The 16,814-nt window shown below is 45.5% G+C and overlaps 2 protein-coding genes across 2 annotated transcripts in view; both read left to right on the top strand.

The window, feature by feature from the left end:
• LOC311273070 (uncharacterized protein) overlaps nt 1-2,223 on the top strand; it is a 28,041-nt gene extending 25,818 nt beyond the window's left edge. The window contains exon 4 of the mRNA XM_084379945.1: nt 2,138-2,223. Within this exon, the coding sequence (XP_084236071.1) occupies nt 2,138-2,142 (5 nt within the window). The 3' untranslated portion in view covers nt 2,143-2,223. The remainder of the gene's footprint in view (nt 1-2,137) is intronic.
• A 66-nt stretch (nt 2,224-2,289) lies between these two features.
• bop1 (BOP1 ribosomal biogenesis factor) lies at nt 2,290-16,200 on the top strand. Its single transcript, XM_084379946.1, has 15 exons — nt 2,290-2,404; nt 3,357-3,560; nt 3,651-3,722; nt 8,896-9,050; nt 9,149-9,266; nt 9,373-9,687; nt 9,800-9,961; nt 10,066-10,146; nt 10,300-10,369; nt 10,535-10,667; nt 13,208-13,391; nt 13,471-13,762; nt 14,057-14,141; nt 14,431-14,538; nt 15,912-16,200. Exons 1-15 carry the CDS (start codon nt 2,294-2,296, stop codon nt 16,063-16,065), a joined length of 2,244 nt encoding a protein of 747 aa, XP_084236072.1. The 5' UTR covers nt 2,290-2,293; the 3' UTR covers nt 16,066-16,200.
• Nucleotides 16,201-16,814: the final 614 nt, after the last annotated feature.

Here is a 16,814-nt window from a genome sequence, read left to right as displayed (position 1 = left end):
TTGCACAGTCGCAGTTCAAACATCGGTAACTTTTCAGGCACTTTCAGATTTTTGCATTGGTGTGTATGGGGTGGAATGTTGAGAGCCAGAGTGGAGGAGCCAACTGACAGAGTGGGGAGCACCTCAAAAAAATTCAGAAAATCTCGTCTTCAACTCGCGCTTGCATCCACAATTTTCACTCCAGCAGAAAAATAACCACATCAGCTTGTAGGAAAATTCGTGCCGGTCGCTAGAGTGGTTCTCTGGAGCCAATCGGACAAAAACTCTTGGCTCAGTGGGCGTTTAACTGAAAGCAACACCGACCAACTGCCGCATCAAGTCCCATGTAATTGATAGGAAAAATATCTGGAGGCAGGCAAACACATCCACTTTTCTGAACTGCTCCACAAGACACATTTTTGACCACACACACACAAAAATTTCACTAAATGTTGACAAGACTCTCATAGTTTCGACCATATCATTATTTGAGTGATAGCAGTTACTGTTTTGGAGGGAGAAGCATGTTAATGTGAGGTGAACCTCAGCAGAAATCACTATTAAATCAACTCCCACAGTCCGTTGCCGCGACCACCCTGGTTACCGTCACTGTGGCAACCGAGATAGAGAGACAGATTTATCAATGAGTCAGTTTACTACACACAGTGTATTACAGAGTATATTTCCCAACATTTCAACTATATTTAACTATTATCTTTTCATTCATTCAAGCCAGAATCTCCATCTAAATATTGAAATGTTCCCAATCACTGACACATTGACATTTATTTAACGTTTCAGTCCCATTCAGAGTATTTGATCCATTCTCACTGTAACATCTCTTCATACTCCTGTTTGGATCACAGCTTATATTCTATTTTTAATCCTTCATTCTCACCCAACTATTAGGAAGCTTCATTGTCTTCAGACGAGACTTCAAATAAATTCAAGCCACCAATTCAGTTTGGCCTTAGCTTTTCAACAAACCCTAAATTATTTCACAGTTTTTAGATATTCTGGACATTATTCAAAGTTTTCACAGCCAGCAATCCGCATTTGGCGTCAGCTCTTCAAAAACCTTAAAATATTCAACATATTTCATATATTCTGGACATTATTCAAAGTTTTCAACGTCACCATTGCGCATTTGGCGTCAGCTCTTCAAAAACCTTCAAATATTCAACATATTTCATATATTCTGGACATTATTCAAAGTTTTCAACGTCAGCAATCTGCATTTAGCATCAGCTCTTCAAAAACCTTAAAATATTCAACATATTTCATATATTCTGGACATTATTCAAAGTTTTCAACGCCAGCAATCCGCATTTGGCGTCAGCTTCTCAGCAGGGTGCATTCACAACCGCAAGTTCTTCAGGACTTGCCTTCTCTAGTTTAGATGAGCTCTCGCTCCCTGACGAGGACTGAACCGAACAGTAGACCGCTCCTCATCAGTCCGTCATTTATATTCTCCGGCCGCACAGCGAATATCAGTCCTCTCTTCTTCTCTCCTCTTCGTTTTTTGTTTTGTTTTGTTTTTTTAATCACTTCGCAGGTTAATCAATCACCTTCCAGCAGCCAGAAGGAGGAGGAGCCACCGTGAGACTGTTTTTATAGGTAGGCTAGCCTAAAATAAAATAAAATAAAATAAAACATTGAACAACATTCAACCACTTCCCCAAAGGCTAATATGAAAGAAACTGATGTTAAATTCCAAATGAAAAGAAGATCGCATCTAAAACTCTGTCAGTGATTTTTATTACGGCCGCAGCCGTGTTACTTTTTTTTTTTGTCCCCAGAAAATGTCTGCTTCCTGTTTTCTCCCCTGTTGCCATGGTGAATCACAGTATCGGAGCTCCATTGATGATGGCTTTTTACTAGTCGTCAGGCACGAGCTCAGCTCAGAGTTACATACTCAGAGTCCACTTACCGAACTCAGATCAGCTGTTCTGGAACTGAAAACTCAGAGTTTCACTTCACAGGGTGAGTCAACTCGGAGTTCAGGGATAGACTCAGAGTTTGTTGAACCTCCTTTCTGGAAGAGCCCCCAGGTCACTTGTTTACATAACAATGTGTTTACAACAACAACAACAACAACAACAACAGGCTGATGTTTGTTTGTTATTCATTTCTTTAATTTATGACGATTAAATCGCAGACTGACACACAGCAGTGATGATGGATATGATGATGATGAAGAAGATGATGAGGATGATGATGAAGATGCCGAACACAAGATGGCGCCAGCAGTAAACTCCTCCCTCCCGGCTGTGACGTGTGACCTTTCACCCCGCAGAGCCCCACGTGCTGTGTGATGGAGGAGAGCAGCAGCGGAAACACGCGGAGGAGCGAAGAGATGAAGAAAGTCCGGCAGAAAACTGTGAAGAAGCGGAGTAAAGAGGAGGAGGAAGAGGAGCAGGACGAGGTAACACAGACAGACAGAGACACAGGAGGACAGGAGGACAGAGAGACAAGAGGACAGACAGTGACTGGGTTAACTGGGGAGAAACTGGCAGCTAGCTGTTAGCATGCTAACAGGACGAGGCTACACCAAAACACGCTGCTGGAGATAAAACCGTGAATGTTGAGCGAGTGACGGCGGTGATGTTGAGATAAATGAGCCGAACTGAAGAGCAGAACTCACCGAGCCCAGCTGCTCCGCACTGGACGGGTTAAAGCTAAAAAACAGGCAGAGCAGCTTAAAATGGTCAGATTCTCAATGGAGTTCTGAATGGATTATCTCTCAGCCGACCGTCCTGGAAGTAAACATGCTAATCTGTGCTGAAGCTCGATGATGATGTTGTTAGCTGTAAACACACAACAAACTGTGTAAATGTCCAGCGTGTGTTCAGTGTGCTGAGACACACCAACTCAAAACGGTCATATTCTGAATGGGAGTCTGGTGCAGCAGAGTCAGTTAGCTAATGTTATATTGGAAGCTGCGGCGTTGTTGGCTATTAACAGTAACACTGTAGCATTAGACAACTAGCTAGCTAATAATGCTTTACAGCGTAGCTTTGCCTGTTAGCATGTAAGCCCTGTTTACCTCAGGACATCCCCCTCTGAGACAGACTCACACCAAACTCCAGTCATAATCTGACAATTTAACAAGTTTGGTGTGTCGTGAAACAGTAACGGACCTATTCATGATCGATTCAACACTGTTCTGCACATTAGATTTATTTGTGCGTCTTAATTGTTGCTGACAGAGTCTGTCTTCACCTGTAACTGGTAACATCCAGTCTATATGTTTTTATTCTGGAGGTGATGTCAAACAATTTCTCATATTTAAATATTTCATAGCTTCAATGGAAATTCTTCATAATGGATCTTCTTAAATCAGCAGATTTTTGTATGTACCTGTCGGTTCTCTTCAGATCTTTAACTTCAACAAGAAACCAGCTGAGGAGGAGGAGGAGGATGAAGATCTGTCAGACAGCGAGGACAGCGTCTACTCAGGACTCGAGGATTCTGGGAGTGACAGCGACGAGGAGGAGGAGGAGGAGGAAGGAGACGAGAAGGGATCAAATGATGACGAGGAGGAGGATGGTTTGAAAGTTGAGCCAAAGCAGACTAAACAGGTAGAGTTTTGTGTGTGTGTGTGTGTGTGTGTGTGTGAGACAGCTGATTGGCTGGTTGTGAACATCACCTGTGTTCTGGTCCACCTGCAGAGAGAGGAGGGAGGAGAGAGAGAAGAAGAAAAGAAAGAAGACGAGTACGAGCGAGACTCTTCAGACGAGGAGGTCAGATCAGTTCTTCTGTGTTACTTCATGTTCTTAACGGGTTCTCTAATGTTCTACGTTCTGTTTTCTGTGGGTTCCACAACCTTCTGTCAGTTTGCAGATGTTCTTCAGGGTTCTCCACAATGTTCTGTTGGTTCACTAACGTTCTTTGTCAGTCTGTAAAATATTATCCCATGGTCTCCAAAAGGTTCTGTCAGGTTTTTCATCAACCATCAGGCATTTTGTTCTGTTGGGTTCCGTGGGGAATGTTTTTTTTTTTTCTTCATTGTTTTTATTGCAGTTTTTTGTTTCCATTCAACAAAACAAACTGTCAACAAAAAACTAGACACACAACAGAACAAACACAAAACATACACAACAGCTCTTACATGGGAGATGAACATATGGCGTAATACAAGAGGTGGTCGGTCAGTCTTACAGTACCCGAATGTCGTTCAAGTGCACATCAGTCCTTTTAATAGAATGGAGGAAAGGTCCGGTCCAATATAGTCCAAAAACGGGCGCCACACTCTGTAGAACTGATCTATGCTGTGATGTATGACGTTGTTAAGATATTCTAGAGGGATCAGTTCAAAAATTATTTTACGCCAACCACAGACGGAGGGAATCTCGTCACTGACCCACTGCAAAAGAATATTTTTCCTAGCTGCAAACGTTAAGATATTATACAATCTTTTGTTGACTGCTATTTTTAAACAGTCACTTGGAAGACCTAGAATCAGGGACATGGGATCCATTTCTATATTAATGTGAAAAATTCTCTCCATTTCACTTATAATTTCAACCCAATATCTTTCAAGTTTATGACAAGACCAGAAACAATGAGTTAAAGTTCCCACATCAGTTTTACACTTGAGACACAAAGGGGAAAGAGAGCGGTTGAAGAAGTGCCTGCGGTGAGGGGATATATGTAATCTGTGTAAAATCTTAAGTTGTATTGCTCTTGTCAGAGTGCAAATTGAAATCCTTTTTGCAAGAGACCAAATGGTATCCCACATTTCTTTATCTATAGTCGCAGACAGCTCCTTCTCCCACACACCTCTGACCCCCTGCGCATCAGTAGTAGAAAAAACATTAAGTACATGGTAAAATGAGCTCAAAGACACTTTCAGTTGTTGTTGAAAGATATTTCAGGGTGATCAATAAGGGTTGTGCTATGAATGATATAATGCCTTATTTGCAAAAAGTGAAAGAAATCTTGTTTGGCCAATTTGTAACTGTTAATAAGCTGTTCAAATGACATAAGTTTATCATCTGAGAAAAGGTCACTGAGAGATTTAATATTCTTATAAGACCATTGTCGAAAACCGGGGTCTGTAGAACCTGGGGGAAAGCAGGATTATTTATTATTGGGGTAAAGATGGATGTTATATTTGATCTTCCCTCGAGACGGCGGACAAGCCGCCATGCTTTTATAGTGTTGATTGTTACAGGATTTGTACAAAAGGCTTTAATTTCTTTAAAATTATTAAAAAATAATAGGTCGCTTAGTTTGCACTGTGATAATGCTGTCTCAATATCCAACCAGATTGAGGTTTTACCCTTAACCCAGTCATTTACAAATCTTAAATGAGCACAGAGTTGATAAATTTTAATATTAGGTAAGTCCAAGCCACCCATTGAACTTGGTAGATGTAATACTGCCATCTTAAGCCTAGGCCTACGCTTGTTCCAAATAAAAGAGCTGAGCCATCCATTTATGTCCTTCAATACCCTTTTAGAAAACAAAACAGGAATCATTTGGATAGGATACAGTAGCCTAGGCAACACATTCATTTTGACCAGGGCAATGCGTCCTAACCAGGAAACAGGAAGTGACATCCATTGCTCTAGGTCCTGCTTAATTTTACAAACTAAGGGTGCAAAGTTGGCTTTATATAGTTGATCGAAGGATGGGGTGATGAAGATTCCCAAGTACACAAACCCATTGGGAGACCATTTGAAAGGAAAGGAAGGTACAGTAGGTGGTATTGTTGAAAGAGTACCAAGAGGCATAGCCTCTGATTTAGCCAAATTGATTTTATAACCAGAGAAACAACTAAATCTGTCAATCACATCAATAAGACTTGGTACGGATGTTTCAGGGTCGGTCAGAAGGATTAGAACATCATCCGCGTATAAGGTTATTTTATGACTCAACTGTCCGATCTCTAAACTACGTATTGTGGGTGTCACCCTTATGGCCTCAGCAAGTGGCTCTATGGCCAAAGCAAATAGGAGGGGCGATAAAGGGCAACCCTGCATCACCCCTCTGTAAGTATTGGAGTATTCAGACCTGAATCCATTAGTCAGGACTGCTGCCTGTGGACTAGTATAGATAATTTTGACCCATTTTATAAAGTTCTCCCCCAAACCAAATTTACCCAGTGTATACAGTAAGAAAGACCATTTAATTCGGTCTGGTGCTTTCTGTGCATCGAGAGAAAGCACCAGACCGTTAATAGATTTTTGTTTAAAAGCTAGGATAGCGTTCAACAAACGTCTAACATTGGTGGCTGAACTCGACCCCTTATAAAACCTGTCTGGTCTTCCTTTATCAGTGTTGGTAAGAGATTTTCTAAACGAGAGGCTAAGATTTTAGAAATCAGCTTCCTATCCACATTTAAGAGGGCTATGGGCCTTTAGGATCCACAAAAGTCAGGACACTTCCCTTTCTTTAAAATTAAGGTTATATTGGCCTCCCTCAGTGTCTGTGGGAATTCTCCAGTAGTGAAGGAATGGTTGAACATATCAAGAAGAGGTTCTACAAGAATACTTTGAAACTGTTTATAAAATTCACAACAGAAGCCGTCAGGTCCTGGTGACTTTCCATGTTGTAATGTTTTAATAGCTTTGATCACTTCAGTTTTAGTAATGGGACTATTAAGGGCAGTCTTCTGCTTTTCTGACAAATTTGGTAAGTCAAATTGAGCAAAGAAATTGTGCATTAGTTGCTTCCCCTCTGGAGCTTGTTCGGAAGAGTACAGGTTTTTGTAAAAAAAAATTAGAAAATTATTTATCAGTTTATTTTCGTGTACCTTGTGGCCTTCTTTATCAGATACAGCTGCGATGGTATTGGATTCTGCATGCTTCTTAACACAGTAGGCCAGACATTTACCCGCTTTATCTCCATGCTCATAAAACCTGTCTAGTATACTTCATTTTCTTCTCTGCATCTCTAGTAAGAAGGCAATTCAGAGCTGATCTGAGTGTCGTGATTTCTTGCCACAATGGTGGTGACGGAGAGGCAATATATGCTTTTTCTTTATCGATCAATTCACTCTCTAAAGATTTTTGTTTCTCCAGTCTTCAACGCTTCTTTGTTGCAGAGTACGAAATAATTAACCCTCTCGCATAAGTTTTGCACGTTTCCCATAAGACGGAGGCATTACTGACTGATGGAGTATTGATTTTCAGAAATGCTTTAAGTTCAGTAGAAAAGTTAGAAGTAAATTCCTCATCTTTAAGAATAATGGTATTAAGTCTCCAGTGACGAGACTGATGTAGCGCTGTTTTAAGATTAAGGTCCATAATTACTCTAGCGTGATCTGAGATAATTATACTGGTTATGTCACATGATAAAACTGAATATAAGTCAGTTTTTGGCAGAAAAAAGTAATCAATTCTGGTTTGGGGCACCTCCAAGCATCAATAAGCCCAAACTCCTCACACAGAGCATGGAGCGTGTTGGCCTGAGGAGAGGGCGGTGCAGTAGTATGTAGAAATTTGTCAATAAGCGGATTTAGTAATAAGTTAAAATCACCACCAACCATAACGGTGGAGTTAGAAAGGAATGGAGCTAAGTCAAGAAACATTTTGGTAAGGCAGGTGGAAAGTACACGTTCATCATTACAATATTTTGACCTTGCAAAGTTCCTTTGATTATCACATAGTGACCCTTCAGATCCTTAACACAGTCAGATATTATAAAAGGTAGGTTTTTCCTAATCAACACTGCCACTCCCCTACTTCTTGTTGTAAAGGATGAGAAAAATACTTGTCCGAATGGCCCTTGTTGTAACTTCAAATGCTCTGTGTCATCAAGATGTGTCTCTTGTAACATAGCAACATCTATATCATCCCTAACCCAACCCTTCTTTAGACATGCAAGTATTTTTCTCCTCTTAATAGGGCTGTGGACACCCTGTACATTCCAGGTGCATACTCGCAGCTTATTCATTATTAGTATTATTCATATATCATACAAAGCATATTGAGCCAAAAGATTCACCACACTCTGGGTAAGAATAAAACAAGCAAATAAAGAAAGAAAAAAAAAAGAGCTGTGTAACAAAACATTCAAAAAAACAGTAATTTGGCAACAACCCTACTGAACATGTAGGGAGAAATCGACCTTCTCCTGCCTGCTGGTAAGAGCCGACAGGTGCAACATGTACTTAACTCAGGCCTACTCATAGACAAAAACACAGTCTGTCAAGCAGACGATGAAGTGGGACATTTCACCTGGTTGATTATAAGCAGTAGAAAAGAAAATGGGCATAGTCACACGCCTGAATTTGGCAGGTACTCACATTGCTTCATAAAGCACAGTCCAGGCACAATGTTAAATGAAAGGAATAGTCCGGTGGTTACAGAAGTTTAGGCCAGCGATTCCATGTAAGTCGCAGCTGCCTCCGGTGTGTTGAATCTCTTCTCCGTGCCATTGACCGTATCTCGGCATCACCAACCCGCGTTGCCAAAGCCTGCATCCGAGATGTTTTGTTCACGGATAGCAGCAAGCACTGTGTCAACTTTAGCATCCAATGACTTTGTAATGTTATCAGTTATCTTACTCAAAGCCAAGAGAATACTCGGATTAACATTGCTCCCAGTTTCCTCAGCCTCGGCAGTGGCTTCTACCTCGCTAGCGTTAGCTTCTTCGGGCTCATCCACAACAGGCTCCACAATGCCGCTAGCATGCATAGCCGAAGCTGCCTTTTTCTTAGACTTGGTGTGAGGCATTTTCAAAAAATAGTCATCCAGGCTCATTATAGAGCTGCTCCCACGCGCGCTTATAACGTTTCACCAGGTGAACACGTATTTTAGACAGATATTCAGTAAACCTCACCGGAGCTTAACAAGACGAGGTGTTCACGCTACGACGCCATCTTGCCAACCTCCGTGGGGAATGTTGCTCCGTCAGGTTTTTTTTTTGTGCTAACGTTAGCTGTTCTCTGATGGTCTGTACTCTCAGGACATAAGGAACACGGTGGGGAACATTCCCATGGAGTGGTACAAAGACTTCCCTCACATTGGCTACGACCTGGACGGGAAGAAGATTTACAAACCAATCAGGAACAAGGATGAGCTTGATGACTTCCTGGACAAAATGGAGAACCCAGACTACTGGTGAGCCAGCCAGCATAATGCTAGCCCCTTCCATTTGTTTAAAGGTGGGATGCTAAAGCTGCTAACGTGCAGCTCTAACAGCACTGTGTCTTTCGCAGGAGAACGGTCCACGACAAGCAGACAGGAAGTGACATCGTGCTGTCGGACGAGCAGGTGGAGCTGGTGAACCGTCTGCAGCGAGGACAGTTTGGAGACGTCAACTTCAACGAGCACCAGGTATGTGAGGTGACTCAGGCGAAGCCCCGCCCCCATCTGTTAACATGTTTTCTGTTCTAAGGTGAACCTTTTGTTAATGTGTCACACCTGTGTGCCCCGCCCCCAGCCTCAGGTGGAGTTCTTCAGCAGCGACCTGATGATCCACCCGGTCACCAACAGACCGGAACACAAACGCAGCTTCATCCCGTCGCTGGTGGAGAAGGAGAAGGTGTCTAAACTGGTCCACGCCATCAAGATGGGCTGGATCAAACCGCGGCGGCAGGACGACGACAGCAGGGGGCGCTACTACGACCTGTGGGCCTCTGAGGACTCGTCCATCCTCGCCAAGCACAGGATGCACCTGCCCGCCCCCAAGACCCCTCTACCTGGTCACCACGAGTCCTACAACCCCCCACCTGAGTATCTGTTCACCGACGAGGAGGTACGTCACCTGAGAGTTACCTGTCTCCCTCTATTCAGAGGACACCTGTCTGTCTACCTGTCTCACTCTATTAAGAGGACACCTGTCTGTCTACCTGTCTCACCCTCTGCAGCATGCTCTGTGGGAGCAGCAGGATCCGTCAGACAGGAAGTTCCCGTTTGTTCCTAGGAAGTTCTCGAGCCTCCGTCAGGTTCCTGCATTCTCTCGCTTCATCCACGAGAGGTTTGAACGCTGCCTCGACCTTTACTTGTGTCCCCGTCAGAGGAAGATGAGGGTAACCACACACCTGAGACCAACTGAGACACATCTGAGCCACACCTGAGCCACAACTCAGCTACATATGATCAGTAACCTGTCTGTCTCTCTACCTGTCTGCAGGTGAACGTGAATCCTGAAGATCTGATCCCCAAACTTCCCAAACCAAAAGACCTGCAGCCGTTTCCAACAACACAGTCTCTGGTATACACACACACACACACACACACACACACACACACACACACACACACACACACCATGTTAGTGAGGACTCACCTGTGTGTGTGTGTGTGTGTGTGTGTGTGTGTGTGTGTGTGTGTGTGTGTGTGTGTGTGTGTGTGTGTGTGTTTTCAGGTGTATCGAGGTCACAGTGCTCTGGTCCGTTCCATCAGTGTGTCTCCATCAGGACAGTGGCTCGCTTCAGGTAACACTGTGTGTGTGTGTGTGTGTGTGTGTGTGTGTGTGTGTGTGTGTGTGAACAAGTTCCTCACATGATCAATATTACTCACCTGTCAGAGTACTTATACTGTGTACTGTGTGTACTCTGTGTGTACTCTCTGTGTGTACTCTGTGTGTACTGTGTGTACAGGAAGTGATGATGGTTCTGTGAGGTTCTGGGAGGTGTGTTCATCTCGCTGTATGAAGACGGTTCAGGTGGGCGGAGCCGTGAAGAGTGTCGCCTGGAACCCAAACCCGTCTGTCTGCCTGCTGGCTGTCGCCCTGTAAGGACCTGATGACCTGTCTCTCTCTCTCTCTCTCTCTGATGACCCGTCTCTCTCTCTCTGATGACCTGTCTCTCTCTCAAATCTTTTTTTTTTTTTTTTTCAATTCAAAGGAGCTTTATTGGCATGAAAGTTTAACAACAATGTTGCCAAAGCATCAAAACACAACTTGTCCAAACACTCGGACAGAACACAACAAATAACAACACAAACACAACACCAAGATTGATTTATTATATATACAGTATATACAGTGTGTGCGTGTGTGTGTGCATGTCGGTCACTCACTGTCCTTCGGGTTGTGGCATGTTGACACACAATCTCACTGCAATTATCTCTCTCTCTCTCTCTCTCTGATGACCCGTCTCTCTCTCTCTGATGACCCGTCTCTCTCTCTCTGATGACCCGTCTCTCTCTCTCTGGTGACCAGTCTCTCTCTCTGATGACCCGTCTCTCTCTCTGATGACCCGTCTCTCTCTCTCTGATGACCCGTCTCTCTCTCTGATGACCCGTCTCTCTCTCTCTGATGACCCGTCTCTCTCTCTCTGATGACCAGTCTCTCTCTCTGATGACCCGTCTCTCTCTCTCTGATGACCCGTCTCTCTCTCTGATGACCCGTCTCTCTCTCTGATGACCCGTCTCTCTCTCTCTGATGACCCGTCTCTCTCTCTGATGACCCGTCTCTCTCTCTCTGATGACCCGTCTCTCTCTCTCTGATGACCAGTCTCTCTCTCTGATGACCCGTCTCTCTCTCTCTGATGACCCGTCTCTCTCTCTGATGACCCGTCTCTCTCTCTCTGATGACCAGTCTCTCTCTCTGATGACCCGTCTCTCTCTCTCTGATGACCCGTCTCTCTCTCTCTGATGACCAGTCTCTCTCTCTGATGACCCGTCTCTCTCTCTCTGATGACCCGTCTCTCTCTCTGATGACCCTTCTCTCTCTCTGATGACCCTTCTCTCTCTCTCTGATGACCAGTCTCTCTCTCTCTGATGACCCGTCTCTCTCTCTGATGACCCGTCTCTCTCTCTCTGATGACCCGTCTCTCTCTCTCTGATGACCAGTCTCTCTCTCTGATGACCCGTCTCTCTCTCTCTGATGACCCTTCTCTCTCTCTCTGATGACCAGTCTCTCTCTCTGATGACCCGTCTCTCTCTCTCTGATGACCCGTCTCTCTCTCTCTGATGACCAGTCTCTCTCTCTGATGACCCGTCTCTCTCTCTCTGATGACCCGTCTCTCTCTCTGATGACCCTTCTCTCTCTCTGATGACCCTTCTCTCTCTCTCTGATGACCAGTCTCTCTCTCTCTGATGACCCGTCTCTCTCTCTGATGACCCGTCTCTCTCTCTCTGATGACCCGTCTCTCTCTCTCTGATGACCAGTCTCTCTCTCTGATGACCCGTCTCTCTCTCTCTGATGACCCGTCTCTCTCTCTGATGACCCGTCTCTCTCTCTGATGACCCGTCTCTCTCTCTCTGATGACCCGTCTCTCTCTCTGATGACCCGTCTCTCTCTCTCTGATGACCCGTCTCTCTCTCTCTGATGACCAGTCTCTCTCTCTGATGACCCGTCTCTCTCTCTCTGATGACCCGTCTCTCTCTCTGATGACCCGTCTCTCTCTCTCTGATGACCCGTCTCTCTCTCTGATGACCCGTCTCTCTCTCTCTGATGACCAGTCTCTCTCTCTGATGACCCGTCTCTCTCTCTCTGATGACCCGTCTCTCTCTCTCTGATGACCAGTCTCTCTCTCTGATGACCCGTCTCTCTCTCTCTGATGACCCGTCTCTCTCTCTGATGACCCTTCTCTCTCTCTGATGACCCTTCTCTCTCTCTCTGATGACCAGTCTCTCTCTCTCTGATGACCCGTCTCTCTCTCTCTGATGACCCGTCTCTCTCTCTCTGATGACCAGTCTCTCTCTCTGATGACCCGTCTCTCTCTCTCTGATGACCCGTCTCTCTCTCTGATGACCCTTCTCTCTCTCTCTGATGACCCGTCTCTCTCTCTCTGATGACCAGTCTCTCTCTCTGATGACCCGTCTCTCTCTCTCTGATGACCCGTCTCTCTCTCTGATGACCCTTCTCTCTCTCTGATGACCCTTCTCTCTCTCTCTGATGACCAGTCTCTCTCTCTCTGATGACCCTTCTCTCTCTCTCTGATGACCCGTCTCTCTCTCTCTGATGACCCGTCTCTCTCTCTCTGATGACCCTTCTCTCTCTCTGATGACCCTTCTCTCTCTCTCTGATGACCAGTCTCTCTCTCTCTGATGACCCGTCTCTCTCTCTCTGATGACCCGTCTCTCTCTCTCTGATGACCAGTCTCTCTCTCTGATGACCCGTCTCTCTCTCTCTGATGACCCGTCTCTCTCTCTGATGACCCGTCTCTCTCTCTCTGATGACCCGTCTCTCTCTCTCTGATGACCCGTCTCTCTCTCTGATGACCCGTCTCTCTCTCTCTGATGACCCGTCTCTCTCTCTGATGACCCGTCTCTCTCTGATGACCCGTCTCTCTCTCTCTGATGACCCGTCTCTCTCTCCGTTTCAGGGACTGTTTGGTGTTGATCCTGTCTCCGTCTCTGGCAGACAGACAGGTTGTCTCGTCTTCAGAGCGACTCCTGGCAGGCCACCAGGAGGCGGAGCCTACAGAGGGGCAGGGGGCTGTCACATGGATTGAGGGGGAGGGGGAGGAGCTTAACCAGGGGATCCGTCTGAAAATACAACATCCCAAAGTGAGAGACACGCCTGTTTGATTGTTGATACCTGATCAATACTTGACCACAACCAACTGATCAGTATTGATCTTTGCAGGCTGTTCACCAGGTGGTGTGGCATGCAAAAGGAGACTACCTGGCTTCAGTGATGCCAGATCACTCGAGCCACCTGCAGGTGTTCATCCACCAGGTGAGCCGGAGGCGGAGCCAGAATCCCTTCAGGAAGAACAAAGGTCTGGTTCAGTGCGTGTTCTTCCACCCCGTCAGGCCCTACTTCTTCGTGGCGACGCAGCGCTCTGTCCGCATCTACAACCTGGTCAAACAGGAAATGACCAAAAAACTACAGGCCAACTCCAAGTGGATCTCCAGCATAGCTGTCCACCCCGGGGGTAACCAGAATCACCACAGCACCAGATTCTCTCTCTCTCTCTCCCTCTCTCTCTCTCAACACCAGATTCCCCACAGCACCAGATTCCCCACAGCACCAGATTCCCCACAGCACCAGATTCCCCATAGCACCAGATTCCACACAGCACCAGATTCCCCACAACACCAGAATCCCCACAGCACTAGAATCACCACAACACAGCTGATTAATCATTGTAAAGTCTAATTGGACAGTAATCAGGTGACATCAGTGCTGAGGGGCGGAGCCTCTTTCTCACCTTTCTGTCTGTCTGCAGGTGATCATGTGATCTGTGGGAGTTATGACTGCAGGCTGAGCTGGTTCGACCTCGACCTCTCAACCAAACCTTACAAGATGTTACGGTACGTGTTCAATCATCCTGATCAATCACCCTGATACCTGATCAATCAACCGCAGCATTCCAGGTTCTTTTGGTATGTTTTAGACAGCGTCCAACTTTTAGGAATCAGCGTTGTATTGATACTGTTGATGGTATTGATCATGTTAATCATATTGAGCATAGTGACACTGTTGATGGTATTGATCATGTTAATCATATTGAGCATAGTGACACTGTTGATGGTATTGATCATGTTAATCATATTGAGCATAGTGATACTGTTGATGGTATTGATTGATTCCTGTCTGCAGACACCATAAAAGGGCGGTAAGGGGCGTGGCCTATCACAGACATTACCCACTGTTTGCCTCTGCATCTGACGATGGATCTGTCATCGTCTGTCACGGGACTGTTTACAAGTAATACACACTAATACACACAGTACTACACACGGTACTACACACGGTACTACACACAGAACTACACTCAGTACTGCACACAGTACTACACACAGCACTTCACACAGAACTACACACAGTACTACACACAGTACTACACTCAGTACTACACACAGTACTACACTCAGTACTACACTCAGTACTACACACAGTACTACACACAGTACTACACACAGTACTGCACACACTACTACGCACAGCACTACACTCAGTACTACACACAGTACTACTCACAGCACTACACTCAGTACTACACACAGTACTACACTCTACTACACACAGTACTGCACTCAGTACTACACACAGCACTACACTCAGTACTACACACAGTACTACACTCTACTACACACACTACTACACTCCGTACTACACTCAGCACTACACACACTACTACACTCAGCACTACACACAGCACTACACACAGCACTACGCACAGTACTTCACTCAGTACTACACACAGTACTACACTCGGCACTACATAAAGTACTACACTCGGCACTACACTCGGCACTACACACAGTACTACACTCGGCACTACACACGGCACTACACACGGCACTACACACAGTACTACACTCGGCACTACACACGGCACTACACATGGCACTACACACAGTAATATACTCGGCACTACATACAGTACTACACACAGCACTACGTTCTGCACTACATACAGTACTACACACGGCACTACACTGGGCACTACACTCAGTACTAAACACAGTACTACACACGGCACTACACACGGCACTAAACACAGTACTACACTCGGCACTACACACAGTACTACACTCGGCACTACACACAGTACTACACACAGCACTACACTCAGTACTAAACACAGTACTACACACAGTACTACACTCGGCACTACATACAGTACTACACACAGCACTACGCTCTGCACTACATACAGTACTACACACAGCACTACGCTCTGCACTACATACAGTACTACACACAGCACTACACTCGGCACTACATACAGTACTACACTCAGTACTACACTCAGTACTACACACAGTACTACACTCGGCGCTACACACAGTACTACACTTGGCACTACATACAGTGCTACACACAGTACTACACACAGCACTACACTCAGTACTACACACAGTACTACACTCGGCACTACATACAGTGCTACACACAGTACTACACACAGTACTACACTTGGCACTACATACAGTGCTACACACAGTACTACACACAGCACTACACTCAGTACTACACACAGTACTACACTCGGCACTACATACAGTGCTACACACAGTACTACACACAGCACTACACACTGACTTGCTGTCTCACTTCCTGTCTGCCCCCCTCAGTGACCTGCTGCAGAACCCTCTGATCGTCCCAGTGAAGGTCCTCAGAGGTCACGTGATCACTCATGACCTCGGCGTCCTCGATGTGACCTTTCACCCCTCCCAGCCGTGGATCTTCTCCTCCGGAGCTGATGCCACCATCCGCCTCTTCACCTAGCAACCTGATCTCCACCACTGGTATCCTAGCAACCTGCCTGCCACTGACAGGTTGCTATGATACCACCCGCTGCCTTGTTTGACCTTTGACCTTGTAACTTTTTTGTCTGTTTTTAATTAAACTGAAACATTTTGACCTGTTTGTTTGTTTGTTAGTTAGTAGCATCAGCTGCTGTTTGTTGTTACCATGGTGATTGTGACAGACAGACTGTGTGTCTGTTGAGCACAGAGCAGCTGATTGAACAGGTAGAGACGGGAGGAGTCGCTCCGGACAGACTCGGAGACACTGTTGAGCACAGAGCAGCTGATTGAAAAGGTAGAGACGGGAGGAGTCGCTCCGGACAGACTCAGAGACACTGTTGAGCACAGAGCAGCTGATTGAACAGGTAGAGACGGGAGGAGTCGCTCCGGACAGACTCGGAGACACTGTTGAGCACAGAGCAGCTGATTGAACAGGTAGAGACGGGAGGAGTCGCTCCGGACAGACTCAGAGACACTGTTGAGCACAGAGCAGCTGATTGAAAGTGAAAATGACAACTACAAAGTTGATTAAGTCTTGTGTAAGCTGCCAGGACACTGTTGTATTCCTAGTAATTCTTTCTTTCTTCTTTCTTTCTTCCGAGGAAGTCATACTTCCCAAGGGCAAAAACTCACCAAACTTTACAGAAATGTCCGGCCCCATGCCAGATTTACTTAATTCCAAGGACATGTCAATATTCCTCCTGGGGGGGGCACAATAAGCGTTTTAAA

The sequence above is a fragment of the Pagrus pagrus genome (assembly GCF_965226575.1).
Source record: "Pagrus pagrus genome assembly, chromosome: 17".
In the NCBI taxonomy this organism is placed as follows: domain Eukaryota; kingdom Metazoa; phylum Chordata; class Actinopteri; order Spariformes; family Sparidae; genus Pagrus; species Pagrus pagrus.
The sequence above is the reverse complement of the archived record's forward strand: the minus strand, read 5'-3'. Positions and strand labels throughout refer to the sequence as shown.